Consider the following 15715-nt stretch of genomic DNA (forward strand, 5'->3'; position numbering starts at 1 on the left):
ATAAGTCCAAAACAGGTAGGAGGAATGGACGTCCTAAGCAGGACTCCTAGGACCACAATCCTAGTCCATGACAATGTGCCTGGCTCTTGTCTGTTACTAGGAAATGATACATTATCCTGGCCCTGTGTGTATTACTCAGGAAAGAAGATTGAGAACCTTTGCCTTTAGTGACTGGATATTTCTAGTTGGAACAGAAAACAAAAATACTTAGTTTCATGGCTTCTAAACTATGACATAAAGCAAAAAGAGCAAAAAGAATTTTAAACTGAAAGTGATTTTTCCTTATATTCTATAACCTCACACCAAAATCTCTTAACAGTATATAATATGTAGAAGCAAAAACTACAGAGAGAATGTGAAAACAAAGTTAACTTTTCTACTGTAGAAAAAAAGATGAAGAGATATATGGCAATGCGTATAGTTTTATTATTATAATTAAAATAAGTTGATTAATTCTTAAACAGCTATAATTATTACTATAAATTTTAGACAACTTTAAGAACTATAAATGTATCTACAAGTCCATATAAGGAATAGCTTAATAAATGGAAACTCCTAAATTAGTAACAGAACAAAGAAATTCTAAAACATAAAGTAATTTAAAAAAACCAAAGCATCAAAGACTTCTCATTTTACAAGTATGTAACACTACTAAAATGACAAATAAGATTTCAAACACACAATATAATAAAAACAGGTCTCTGGATGAGTAGAATAGCTTTTACCTGTGCAATGACCAAGATGCCTTATATCAATTTGTTCTTGCTTTATACAAGATGCTTCTCGAACAAAACAAGGATTGTTGTAGGAACTCCCATCAGAAGCACACACGGGATTAAAACTGTATCCACTGCAATCTATATTACATACACACCTGTTGGAAAAGATATAAATTACCTATATTTTAAAACAAAATTTCACAATGCTGTACTTCACTTTCTTCTGCTTTCTGTTAACAGAAGTCAGTATATTGTTCTAAGTAACTGATAAAAGTTTAACAATTTTAACTATTGTAAAACAAAAGTTAAAATCTTTTTTTTAAATGTTTTTACTTATTTTTGAGAGACAGAGAGAGAAAAAGCATGAGTGGGGGAGGGGTGGAGAGAGAGGGAGACACAGAATCTGAGACAGACTCCAGGCTGAGCTGTCAACACAGAGCCTGACATGAGGCTCAAACTCGTGAACCATGAGATCACGACCTGAGCCGAAGTCGGACACTTAATCGACTAAGCCACTCAGGCACTCCTAACAATTTCTTTCAAGTGAGAATTCAGAGATAATTTCATCTAGATATTACTAATCCAGTGGTTTCCCTGAAAGTTTCATATCTAGACACAATAATCAAGAGATGTCAAATGTCAACATTAATTAAAAAGCAAAATGGTTTAGTGGAAAGAACACAGAATTATGAATCAAAAGTCATGAATCTAAATCCTAGCCCAACTAATTACCAGAACTGTGTCCAGATTCTTCCCCTAAGTCTTAGTTTACTTATCTGCAAAATAGAGGTTATAATAACATACCTACCTCACCAAATAACTGGAAAGATTCAAAAACCTAATTGATACAAAACATGTAAACTGAAAGCCCTCAAAAGTGTTTCTAGCTGCACATCTACCTGTACCACTAAGTGTCCACTAAACACTAAGATTGCATGACGAAGTCTAGGGCATAGTCATTCTTCTCAAGAACAATAAAATCTAATCGGGAATATAAAAGTAAAATAAACAGAAACTTTTCCTTATCTAGCATCGCTGTAGTTTCAGAAGCTAAACTAATCTTCCTGCTGAAAACAACAAAAAATATAGGAAAAGTTTTTAAAAATATTCTCTCAAATGCATTCATAAGTAGACAAGAAATCAAGGAATATTCCAAACAAAAGTTAAAAGAAGACAGAAATGGGGAAAGGTCAATCGAGTTTGCTAAAGCTGATGTTCACCTTGAAAGTGTTTGCCAAATTGAGTAAACTCAATTATCAACTTTTGTGCCTTTCCAGGCCTCTGGGAACAAAAGACAAAGAATACTGACCTACCTAAAAGGGGAGCCTGAAGACACTAGAAAAGCTGGTCCGTCAAATAGTTACAAGTCTCAGCATGAAGGTAAACTAGAAATGAGTCGCCATGTTCCACAGGGACTATTTAAAGGTGAAAAAAAATGCTGTCCGGATCATGGCATTGAAGAGAGGAAAGAAAAACATCTCCCCTGAGAATTAAAAACCATAAGCCAGCCCTCACATGGGTAATTACAACTTAAAATACTACTTGGGTGTTCTGAAAAACCTCAAACCCAGAATTTATTTTAAGAGCCAAGGACTAGAAAGAGCCTTAGGCAACTGACAGAAGCAAATGCACTCTCCTCTGGAGAAACCCAATTGTACTATCCTCAGCCTCAAACATTTTCCAAGATATAGTTCTGAGAAGAATAAGTAGATCACACACACTCAGTCATTTATCTACAAAAAATAAGGAAATAAAACACCATGAGTGAAACAAGCTTATTTGAAAATGAACCAAGCCAGGGACACCTCACTGTCTCAGCCAGTGGAACATGCAACTCTTAATCCTGTGAGTTTGAGCCTCACAACAGGGGTAGATTTGACTTTTAAAAAAAGGATGAGAGAGATACCTGGGTGGCTCAGTCGGTTAAGCCCTGACTTCAGCTCAGGTCATGATCTCACGGTTGGTGAGTTTGAGCCACGTGTTGGGCTCTGTGCTGACAGCTTGGAACCTAGAGGGTGCTTCAGATTCTTTGTCTCCCTCTCCTCCCTCTCTCTCCTCTCCCCCTCCCACACTGTTTCTTTTTAAAAAATAAATAAACATTAAAAAAAAAAAAGGGAAGGAGACGGAGAGGAGAAGAAATGAACCAAATAGCACTTTTAATAAATAAAAAAAAAAAAAACAAATTGTTTAGATTTAACAGCAGATAAGAAAAACTAAAGGTGAGTTAGGGAACCAGAAGACAGGTCAAAGGAAATTATCCAGACCACAGCAAAGAGTCTGAGATGGAACATATGAAAAACAGATTAAAAGAGATGGAAGATTAGGGCACATGGGTGGCCCAGTTAGTTAAGCTCATGTCATGATCTCATGGTTCATGAGTTTGAGCCCCATGTCAGGCTCTCTGCTGACAGTGCAGATCCTGCTTCAGATCCTCTCTCTCTCCCTCTCCCTCTGCCCCTCCCTTTTTCACTCACACTCTCTCAAAAATAAACATTTTTAAAAATGGTAAAAGGCCTTCAAGAAAAAAGAAAAAAAAAGAGACAGAGAAGACACGAGTGACAGAATCTAGAAAAAAATCTGATTGGACCTCAAAAAGGAGCAAAAGGAATGAGGCAAGGGCAATATTATCAGCAATTTCTCATCAAACTTTCTAAAACTAAAAAAAGATACTAAATACCCAAAAAGCCTAATACATTCCAAATAGGATTATTAGAAAGGAGTCTAGACATGGAGATCTCACAGGAATTTTATAAAAACATCAATAAAGAATATTTTAAAAGCAGCCAGAAAGAAGAGGAAGGCAAGAGTAAGGGGGACAAGTGTCTTCAAAAGCAATACTGAAGCCAAATGTTTATTTATAGCAAAAGATAATGAAACTAATACCTGCAATGTGCTGAAATAAAAAGGAATATACATAAAGAGAAATATCTTTCATGAATGAGAGTAAAATAAAAGAAATTTGAAAAAGTTAAAACTTAAGAGTTTGTCTCCCGCTGGCTGTCAGTTAAAGGTTAATTGTAAAGGCAGCTGAAAATTGATCTTATAAAGGAAATCTGAAATGCAAATGAAGAACAAAAGTGTAAATCTACATAATGTTACCAAAGCTAGCCTTGCAAGAGTCCAACAATTTCACTAGTAGGTAAGGCCTTTGGTAGGTAAACTCCTTGTGCATCAGGAGACAGGAGTATGAATGTTCACAGCAATGGGTGCCTGGGTGGCTCAGTCAGTTAAGCGTCCGGCTTCGGCTCAAGTCATGATCTCACGATTCATGGGTTTGAGCCCGGCATCAGGCTCTGCTGATAGTTAGCTCAACGCCTGGAGCTTTGGATTCTGTCTCCCTCTCTCTCTGGCCCTCCCCTGCTCACATTGTCTGTCTGTCTGTTTCTCTCTCTCAGAAATAAATAAAACATTTAAAAAAAAAAATTTTTTTAAAGAATGTCCACAGCACCATTATTCATGAGAACAAAAGACTGAAAACAATCCAAATGTCCGTCAACAGTAAAATGGACTATAAAAGGATGTAGTATATAGTCAAAAAACTAAATTCAACAAACAGTGAAATTGAATGAACTATGGCTACGTGCATTAACATGAATGAATCTTAAAAAACATAATTGCCAAGCAAAAGAAGGTACACACAGCAATGATTCCATTAACACAAAACTCAAAATCAATCAAAAGACAAATCATGTATTAAGAGATTTACCATATGTGCTGAAGCTATTTTAAAAACCAAAGAAATGATTTTCACAAAAATGCAGTATACTAGGTAGGTAAGGAAAGATGTATTCAGGGAGGAACATGGGCAGCTCTGAAGTTTTGATGATATTCTATTTCTGGCTTGGGAGGTAGGATTCACAAAATTTTGTTTCATTTTTATGCACTAAACCAAGTGTGTAAGTTTTCATGTACTTTTAAAGATATACTCTATATATACAATTTAAGAATTAAGGCACCCGAAAAAAGTTAAAAATTCCTAATTACTAAAGTCAAAAATGGATTTTACATTTTGGGGGGGGACAAAAAAACTGGGACAGAGATCATATCTGGTATGCAAAGTATAAAATATCAGCTGGCCCTTTAGAGAAAATCCTTGCCGATCCCAGGTTGACAGGATACAAGTGGACAAAGCAGAATGGCAATAAAAGAGAAAGGTGGGCTGGGGAAAGATTACAGTACTGTTTCAGGAATCAGAAACGGCTCAACAACAAAGGCAAGATACCATACCAGTCCAGTGAGGAGAAACAAGCGATTGAGCAGCGGGCACTGAGCACAACTGTGACCAAGCATAGGAGAGAGTCAGCGCCCCTCGCTGGGATGGCACTACCGTGTGTCAGACTAAGAACATGAGAACAAACCACGGCTGCACTTCTCAATGGCACACGCGGAAAGAGAATAAAGTTACCATGTCAAGGAAAGTCCAGTGAAACAGTGAGCAGCGGAGGAAAATATTAGACTCCAGAGGATGCGGATTCTATGATTACAGTGATTATAGCTATTTCCACAAGGCAACCACAGCAGAGGGCAGGATGCCCAAAGCTTAGGTGTGTGCACTAACAGGGAAAGAAATCACTTTGGTAAATATGCCAAATTCAAGACATCTAACAACCATTTACTCTGCACTACTGTGCAGGAATACTCACATTTGCCTTCTTAATCTTGACAACAAATAATTATGAAAAGGGAAGATGAATATGAACAAAGTTAAAAAGCCCGAGATCAGGGGCGACGGGGTGGCTCAGTCAGTTGAATGTCCAACTTCGGCTCAGGACATTATCTCATGGTTCCTGGGGTTCAAGCCCCATTTCAGGCTCTGTGCTGACAGCCTGGAGCCTGTTTCAGATTCCATGTCTCCCTCTCTCTCTCTGCCCCTCCCCCGCTTGTGCTCTCTCTGTCTCTAAAATAAATAAACATTAAAAAAAATTTTTTAACCCCAAGATCACAAAAGTAGTAAGTGGCTGGGACGGTGTTCTCTTTACTCATGGCTGTTATATAAAGCAGGTACCTCGGCATGGAAAGTACCAAATGAAAGGTGGTCAAGTATTTTCCACATGATTTTCATGATTTATCATGAAAAATCTTTTCACTAAACTGGCCTCGCTTTTCTCTCAAACACATCGGGGACACTCCTGCCTCAGGGCTTTTCCTCTCCTTGAACACTTTTCCCTCAGACACCCACCAGGTTCAATCCCTCACTTCCTTCAAGTTTTTTCTCAAGTCTAAAAAAAAAGGCTGAAAATTAAATCACTAAGACTCTATTTAAGAAGCTAGAAAAAGAACAATGAAATAAATCCAATGAAAACAGAAAAGGGAAAAACAGATGATACAGATATAGATATGGATATACAGATACACCTCAGCAGAAATAGGAAACATGGTTACAACAGAAAAGATAAATAAAGCCAAAGCTGATCCTTTGAAAAGTCTTTCAAATCAACAAAGGAGGATTAATCCAGAAATAAAGAAAAAGAACAAGAGAGAAAAAAAAATATCAGTAATGAAAAAGACTAGATTCAATGGGGATTATGATTTAATAGACAATGAAAGGTTATTATAAACCACTTTATGATAGCAAGTTTGAAAACACAGGTGAAATTAGTAACTTTTTAAAAATATTAACTATTGAATTAAAAAAAAGAAATAGAAGCTAAATGGTATTATAATCATTAAATAAATTAAATCACGTTTGAAAAAAATATGTCCTTCAAAGAGAGCCAGGTGTTTTTTAGAAAGAAATTTCATGAACACATTCATTCCAATCATTAAATAAATAGATCACTCTGTTCTTACACAAAGTTGTCCACAGAATAGAAGGTACACTCCCTAACTCACTAAGGCCATATAAACTTTTAAAAATAAACAAAAGTAACAGATTATAACTCACTGAGTAAAAACAAATGAAAGAAAAGCTCATCCTCACAGCAGACAGAGTATCAACCAGTAATGCAGAGGCACAAAAAGATACTGCAATCATAAAACAATAGTTTGCAATGAAAAAGGAGCACCATGAGAACAAAGGTGAACTCTTAGAAATAAAAATTACAGCAGAAACAAAAAACTCAAAAAAGGACTGGAAGATAAAGCTGAAGAAACCTCTCAGAAGGTACAATAAAGTTTTTAAAAATAGAAAATGTGAGAAAAGAAAATTAAAGAACTAGTCCAGGATGCCCAAAAATCAAATAACAGAAATACCAGATAGAAAAGAAATGAAAGGAAATCATCAGAGAACTAATTGAAGAAAATTTCTCAAATCAGAAATAAGTAACTACTGGGGCACCTAGGTGGCTCAGTCAGTTAAGCATCTGACTTCGGCTCAGGTCGTGATCTCACAGTTTTTGAGTTTGAGTCCCCCACTGGGCTCTGCACTGGTAATGTGGAGCCTGCTTGAGATTCTCTCTTTCCTTCTCTCTCTGCTCCTGCCCTGCTCACTCTCTATCTCGAAATAAATAAATAAATAAATAAATAAATAAATAAATAAATAAAAGCAGTAACTCTCTAAGAAGAGGTGCAACACTGTGAAATTCCGCTATGCTGGGGACCAAAAGATCCTAACATGCTTCAATACAGAGAAAATAAGTCATATGCAAGTTTCCAGAATCAGAGTGGCTTCGGGCTTTAGCAGCAATACCAGAAGCTAGAAGACAGTAGAGCAATGCTTTCTCAGTTCTGAGGGAATATTATTTCCCACCTAGAAATATGTATTTGAGAAGTTATAAGTCAGGTATTAGATGCAGGAGAAAAACACTTTCAAACATTAGGTCTCCAGTGTTTTGGGTTTTTTTTTTTTAAACATCTTGTACACTGAAAAATACACTAAAATGAGAGAGTAAAACCAAGAAGTTAAAGGCAAAAAATACAAGAAACAGACTATCCTAATAGGAGAGAGGTAAAAGAATTTCTAGGATACTCGTGGTATAACTCCCTATTCCTGGCACCGAGCTCCTAAAATCCTCAAAACTGTCCCATTGATAGGAGAGTCTAAGGAAATGCATCATTGGGAGAGGGGAAGGAGAGTCCACTTAGACACCAGAAAAACCAACCAAGGTAATTGCAGAGTCAGTACTTCTTACTTCCCCACCCCACCAACCCACCTCACTTCTGGGAAAGGGAGAAGGAGAGAAGGGTTGGAGATGGGAGTTTGTCACCAATGGCCAATAATTTAACCAATAATGAAACCTCAATAGAAAACTTCAAACAGGAACATTCCAGGTTGGTGACCATATCCACGTGCTGGAAAGGTGGTGTACCTGACACCATGGAGACAGAACAGCAACTCCAGACCTCATCCTACGTACCTCTTCATCCGGCTGTCTATTTGCATCCTTTATAATAAACAGTAAGCACACCACTTTCCTAAGTTCTGTGAGTCCTATCAGTAAATTATCAAACCTGAGGGGAGACTGCAGGAATCTCCAAATTAGTAGTGTGCTCAGCAGAAATGCAGGGAACCCTACTTGCAGGTGGTGTCTTGTGGGTCTGTGCCTTCAATCTGTGGGATCTGTGCTAACTCCAAGCAGAGTGTCAGAACTGGGTTAAATCAAAGGATACCTGGTTGGTGTAGGAAAACTGGAGAACTGGTTGTTGTTGAAAAAGATACACCACTGAAGGAAGATGCCAGGGTGATGGCTGTATACAAGACGTACAGGGTGGCCAGTCCACATTGCAATAGTTTCACTCTGTAGACAGTCCTGTTGACAGCTGCAATTATTAAGAGGCCCAGTGCCACTGTGCCCTTTTTAGCCAGGGAACAGAATGCCCAGATAAGCCTGATCCAGATTCTGATCCATACTTGGCTTGTCTTGACCGTGTGGTGGTGAATTTCCTACTTTCCCTTCCAAGTCCTACTGCCTGACACAAATGAACATTTCCCTTCATTGACTCCTGAGAGCGGGAGGTCAGCTGTGGCGAGACGATAAGTAGAAAACACAGAGTAGGCCCTTCTCTGACCACATTCCTGCCAGTTCTGGCAACACTAGAATCCTGCCAGATGTCTCAACTGTGGTGAGCCCTCTGCTGCCCATGACTCATCATGTTCTTGCCCACTGATGTCCCCAGAAGGGAATCTCGTAAACTCTCTGGGAAACTAAAAGCCAGGCTCTGACTCTGAGACTATTCCATGTATCTTCTTCTGGAAGGCTTCACATAATAGTGGCACTATTGCCCTTTCCATCCATGCCTGGGTTAATGCTCCATACTGGTAAAATGGCAATATTCTATTTTGTACCCTAGGTGTTAGGTACACAGATGTAGCATTCCTTAAATTGCATGCATATATTTTAAACACTTCTGTATGCAAACATAAATTTTACAATAAAGGTTTTTAAATAAAGCATAGGACAGTATGTATAATGTGCTGCCATTAGTTTTATAAAAAGGAAAGAAAGAGAATATGTGTATATATTTGCTTGTACATGCATAAAATAATCGCTGGGAGATTAAATAAACATCACAGTGACTGCCTCTAGTGAAGACGACTGAGTGGCTGGGGAACGGGTAGGAAACAGACTTTTTACAGTAAAGCCTTTTAAAGCTTTTGAATTTCTAACGCTGCAAATTTCAAAGGCATAAACGCATACATAAATAAATGAATTCAATGACTTCTATGATTTCTGCAAATCACAACTCTTAAGTCTTTAAAAATAGGGATGAGGATACCTCATAATACTGGTGAAAGAACCAAATAAGCTTTTGTAAAAAAAAAAAAAAAAAAAAAAAAAAAAAAAAAAAAAAANAAAAAAAAAAAAAAAAAAAAAAAAAAAAAAAAAAAAAAAAAAAAAAAAAAAAAAAAAAAAAAAAAAAAAAAAAAAAAAAAAAAAAAAAAAGCTTTGAAATCAAATACCATGTACATCTGAAAGTAGTAGTATTTTTGTTGAAAAAAATCTATCCTTTCCCTTCCTTTCTCCTTACTTTATACAGAAAGTGTTATTCCTTCTTGATATGGTCAATTTATTTAGCAGTTAAGAAAACACTGGCTTAAACTAATTCCTGTGAAGCTATTTATATTTAGATTTAACAAACACCTATGAAGCCTGAAACAAGTTTGATACAATACCAGTCTTTTTCACATATATTAAATCCTTACAACCCTGTGTGTAGCTCTAAGTGAATAATAAAGCCCTATAGTGAACGACCATGAGTTCACAAAGACCTATAGAGGGACCCTACAACCCAACCTTAGGGCAAGTTCATCCAGTATAGAAATCAGCAAGACAAAGTCCCTGCCCTCAGGGAGCCCACATTCTGCTAGTGATCCCAAGAGCTGAGGTTATTTCTCAAGAACAAGGAGCAACAGGCAATAAATAAGGTGACCTAACTCATAGGGGCTGTGGAAGGCAGTAAGGGAAGCTTCTGGAAGAGGTGTTGACCTATGACCTTACGTTTCATTCAAGTCAAGAAGGAAGAGTAGGAATTAAACAAGTAGATAAATAGGGATGGGACTCCAGGCAGAGGGAATAAGAGGCAAACAATAAAGAGTAACAGAGCATTAAAAAAATTGCCAAAGGTCATGCAGGTGCAGTGCTCTGCATTTTGATTTTTTTTATTTGATGGGGTGGGGGGAGCAGAAGAGCTGAAGAGAGAGACAGAGAGAGAGCTCCACACTTAGTGCAGAGCCTGGTGTAGGGTTCAATACCATGACCTGAGCCGAAATAGAGAGTCAAATGATCAACAAACTGAGCCACCCAGGCGCCCCTGCTTTGCATTTTAAAAACAAACCTCTCCAGGGAAAGCTTTACTGGCAGCTATGTAGCACTATAGGAAGATATCTCTGGACAAAGGAGCCTGTCACTGCTAATATCCAGTTTATGCTTTGTATAAAATAATGTTTAATAGTGTTGTTTCCTGTTATCAGAAGAAAAAGAACAGCATACAATTATTTTTCCATTATATTCTAAGGAGTCATCATAGGAATTTATTAAGCCTAAATAGTTTTAAGTCTATCCAGAGTAAGGTAATGTTAAATGACAAAAATTATTGTCATCCCTGATTAGAAGATAGAAGAGAAGATAATGGTAGGAAAAGTTCTTCTTTGGTTCTTTTTCTAAGAAGTAGCTGTGGCATCCAGAAAGGAGAACATAATAGAGGACACACATATATAGCATCACTGTCTCTGCTTAAACAAGAAAAAAGATTTCACCACGCCTTCATCAGATTGTGACACTGACCAGCCATCTGTGTCAAACAGAAAATGGTCCCATAAATGACCGAGTCCAGCAGGTAGATTAACTATCAATGTTGTCTGTCATACTGCATGCCTACAATGATTCTCTGAGCAACTCTAAGATCTCTTCTCATTCAAGGAAAGAACATCTCCAAAGAGACTGACATCAAAGAGGCAGAACAGGGACTATTTCCATAAAGAGCATCACACACAAAGTTCAAAAGAAATAAGTCGAGGATTTTTACAATTCATCTGTATTGACATTATGCTTGATAATTCTACAGATTCCACAAACCATTTGTGGGCAGAGATTTAGGTGAGGAATATAAAAAGTACTGATGTAAAGGAGTTCTAGGATTATTTGGCACCACTGTCCAGACAAACAGCTGATGGCTATCTTGCAGCAGTAACTTCAGCACTGGTCAGATTAGAAATACCATTTAGAAAAAGGGGCAGGGAGTGGTTGCTAAGAACCCTATGGTTTACAGACTACAATGTGCTATAAAGCAGGTGCTGTTTCCAAGTTTTAAGACTAAGCAGAAGGGACACCTAGCTGGCTTAGAGGAGTATACAAGTATGCAATCTTTTATCTCAGGGGCTGTGAGTTTGAGCCCCACGTTGGGTGTAGAGATTACTTAAACACATAAATAAATAAATAAATAAATAAATAAACGAATAAACAAGCAAACTAACTAACAAATTTTTTTTTAATTTTTTTAAAAAGACTAAGCACAAGGCCTATCCACTGTACTTCACAGTGGTCCCAATGAAATACTAAAATCTTACCTAGGTGGAAGTCAAATTTCTTGGAACCTCACTACCTAGCTCTAGGTATAAATTAAAAAGTAAGCATCAATGAAAATAGCCATCACTAACCCATGCAAACATCAGAGTGTCATTGGAGAGGCACACTATACATCAGGAAGGAAAGGGGAAAAAAACCTTTAAGGAGCTAAAAATAATTTAAACTATAAATAAATTATGCAATAAATAAAGTTCACACATTTCACTCAGGAGAACCTATTTACCAGAAACCTGGGTGGCTCAATAAGTTAAGTGTCAGACTCTTGGTTTCAGCTCAGGTCATGATCTCAAGGTTCATGGGTTCCAGCCTTGCGTCTGGGGGAGGGCTGGAGGAGCACAGAGCCTGCTTGGGACTTTCTCTCTCTCTCTCAAAATAAATAAATAAACTTTAAAAAACAAAAAGAACCTACTTACTCTGGTTTACATTTAGAATTTATTCTAAATTATTTATTCTACAACTGTATTATCTCTTATTCTAGAAAAGAAGAGACGTAAATTTAAAAGCTGGGGTCATCTACCCTCAGGCTCATTGTCAAGGCACACTGACAACAGAAGCAGCAGCTAAGAGCCTGAGCTGAGAGAAAGAAAAATTATTTTTAAAGAACCCAAAACACAAGACAGAATGGAGTTTTCAGCGTAGGGATAAAACCACCAGCACTGAGAACATCATGGTATTACACATGTGTGTGCACAACACAGTGGATAAATCTATTATCATTAGACCTGTTTTCTGGTTCTGCTGCTTAACTGCCAGCCATTCAGCCTCTTCTGAGCCCAGCTTCACCTGTAAAATCAGGATAATACTTCCTTGCTACCAGACAAAACTGCCATAAAGAGCTGAAAAAATAATTTTTGTAACAATATCTGAAAAATATAACAAACTATACAATATGTAACATACTATACAATATATAACATGAACATAATATATTTAAATAAATTCCCATTTAAATGGCTAAATAAAAAATTAGCATTTTTCTTAATAGCAAAAAAATAAATTACATGATACTACTGATCCCCTCCCCCAAAATGCAGGGGTTTTTTTAAAAACTATTAACAAGAAAAAGAGCTTTAAAGCAAGAGAAAGATTTTAGCTATCCCTTGGAAACCTGATAGGTTATAAGCATTTCTTCTACCAAAAAGACATTTCAAAATGAGAAAAGATAAAATATTTTTAAATGAATACCTATATCTAAAAATATAAGATGAAATACAATATCTATTACAGTTACATTACAGAGGAATACTTTTCAAATTGTAGGTCATAATCACCAGTGAATAATGAAGCCAATTTCAGCGTTTTTAAAGAAAATATCTGAGTACCCTGCATTTAATAAAGGTAAGTATTACTTCATAGACTTTTGATTTACTTAATATGTATTACTAGAATGTGTACACATAAAGAGTGCTGGGTCACAGGGTAAATCTAGTTCTTACGTGGAGTTGTGTCTAAAAAAGTCTGAAAGTCATTAATATAAAACAGATAGATGAGGTATGGGGGGCATTCTAGACGGCAGCTAAGACATAAATAAGGAATGTAAAAGCAGCTAGTACTCAGATTAACTAGGAGACAAGGAAAGTAAAGAAATGTCAGCTGGGACTAGGCTGAAGAGGCCAGTGTTTTGTTTTGTTTTGTTTTTAAAATCATCAAGCAGCAGTCCTTGAAGTCGAAAAAAGACAACATTCCTTCTAGTTATAAAACAGCCTGATATAGGAAAAACACTAGAACCTAGGAGAATCTGGCCCCTAAAACTCTCTGATTTTAATCCTTAATTTTCACATCTGTAAAATGAGAGGACTAGAATAAAAGATAAATTTTTTGATCCTAGGGGCAACTGGGTGGCTCAGTTGGTTAAGTGTCCGACTCTTGATTTCTGCTCAGGTCATGATTTCATGGCTAGTGAGAGTGAGCCCCAATTGGGGCTCCTCACAGACAGCGTGGAGCCTGCTTGGGATTTTCTCTCCCTCTCTTTCTCTGTCCCTCCCCTGCTCATACACACACACACATACACACACACACACACACACACACACACACACACACACACTCTCTCTCTCTCTCTCTCTCAAAAATAAATAAACTTTAAAAAAAAATTTTAAGGGGGTGCCTGGGTGGCTTAGTCGGTTAAGCATCCGACTTTCGCTTAGGTCATGATCTCGCAGTTCGTGGGTTCAAGCCCCGCATCAGGCTCTGTGCTGACTGCCAGTTCAGAGCCTGGAGCCTATTTCAGAGTCTGTGTCTCCCTCTCTCTCTGACCCTCCCCTGCTCACGCTCTCTCTCTCCCTCCTAGAAATTAAAAAAAAAAAAAAATTTAGGATCCTACATAACTTAACATTCTCTGATTCTGATCGAGTTTGTAATAATTAAAACATAAGTCCTTGTTTTGTAAAGTAAGACCTTTTGTATTTAATAACTACAGTATTATCTTTTAATTTAAAAAATTTTATTACATCTTCCTAATCAAGGCTTGATGGCTACTACCACATTTGGGCGTCTCTAAAATTTCCATACTGAAAAGGTCTGGTTGGCTAGGTCAAAATTACCCTTAGGCAAACATGTCAATATTCACCTGGAAGTAACCATGAAAAGACACAAAAGGTGCCTGAAGGAGTTAAATAAACTCCATTTAATTTTCTTGATACCGTGGTCCACTTAAAAGTTAAAAAAAATTATAATAACCACTGAGATATGTATAAATTGTTAAACTCAACTGCAATCAGTAATAAGTGTTTCATACACTCAAAGATTAATGTTCCTAAAATTTTGTTCTGTCTCCTTCCTTAGCAGGATCAACCATTTTAGTTTAATCACTTTTCTAGGTAAAGGTATCAGCTGCTTCCTTAATGTTTTCCTCTTATTTCACTGACTTCCTGGCCTGGACTTGGCTGCCTCTTCCAGTCTGTGTGCTCCTTGGCTGGCTCCTCAGACTGCATGCTGCTTTCTATTGGTAAGCTCTTCCCTGGTCTGTGCCCACTTCTTTATGCTTAAAGCCTTATCTGCAAAAACAGAGGTTCCAAGCTCTCGAAATGAATTTAGTACATACAAGGGAGTTGCTCTGACTGGGCATAGGGCACATATTACATCATGAGGTGGTGTCCATACAAAGATGTGTATTTTAGGGGCGCCTGGGTGGCTTAGTCAGTTAAGCGTCCGACTTTCGCTTGGGTCATGATCTCGCGGTTCGTGGGTTCGAGCCCCGTGTCGGGCTCTGTGCTGACTGCCAGCTCAGAGCCTGGAGCCTGTTTCAGTCTGTGTCTCCCTCTCTCTCTGATCCTCCCCTGCTCACGCTGTCTCTCTCTCTCTCTCCTAGAAAAAAATAAAAATATTAAAAAAAAAAAAAAAGATGTGTATTTTACCATAGATGTCATATTTGGGGAGGCCTCTGAGACTAGATGGAATCTGTTCTACCTCTAAGCCAAAGATCTCTATCTCTTTCAATTAAGAGATGAAAAATGAGAGCAGATAAATGTCTAAAGCAAGACTGAACAGAGATACAATCAAAGGAATAAAAACAGACCAACAGACCTAACCAATCAATCACTGACAACTCTAAATACCTTTATATAACAGTCCTGAGAGAAAACACTAAAAAGAACTAAATAAGAACTAAATCTCTACAAACACACACACACACACGCACACGCACACACACACACACACACCAGTGTTTCATCATGCCATATCGTTAACACAAAGTGAGAAGAGAACATAACACCTATTACCTCTTCTCTCTGCAAGTCCATATAGCTCATTGCTCTATAGACCCGCACCTACTTTGGAAAACATGCTCTTCCAAATCAAATCACTCTGACTGAAATGGATGGACACATGTCAATCCACATGACCAATATGTGGAAACAGAGCAAAACTGAAGTTTTACAGAATTCATTTTTTTACTGAACTTGTCTTGTGCCAATTCTCACCAACTTTGATATACCAAGTAAATTATCAGACATTAATTTTACCACGGACCACCCAAACAGCTGATTTTGAACCATAATCCTGAAAATGGTGTGATCTTGACTGATAAAA

The 15715-nt window shown here is 37.4% G+C and overlaps 1 protein-coding gene across 3 annotated transcripts in view; it reads right to left on the reverse strand.

Annotated features, from left to right (window-relative positions):
- Nucleotides 1-15715, reverse strand: part of LOC120248277 (tomoregulin-1) — a 124112-nt gene that overhangs the window by 26797 nt on the left and 81600 nt on the right. For all 3 annotated transcript variants that reach the window (XM_039256565.1, XM_039256562.1, XM_039256563.1), the window contains exon 6: nt 726-874. In XM_039256565.1, coding sequence (XP_039112496.1) covers nt 726-874 — 149 coding nt within the window. The remainder of the gene's footprint in view (nt 1-725; nt 875-15715) is intronic.

This window comes from Hyaena hyaena, unplaced genomic scaffold, assembly GCF_003009895.1.
Source record: "Hyaena hyaena isolate Hyena2069 unplaced genomic scaffold, ASM300989v1 scaffold_572, whole genome shotgun sequence".
In the NCBI taxonomy this organism is placed as follows: Eukaryota; Metazoa; Chordata; class Mammalia; order Carnivora; family Hyaenidae; genus Hyaena; species Hyaena hyaena.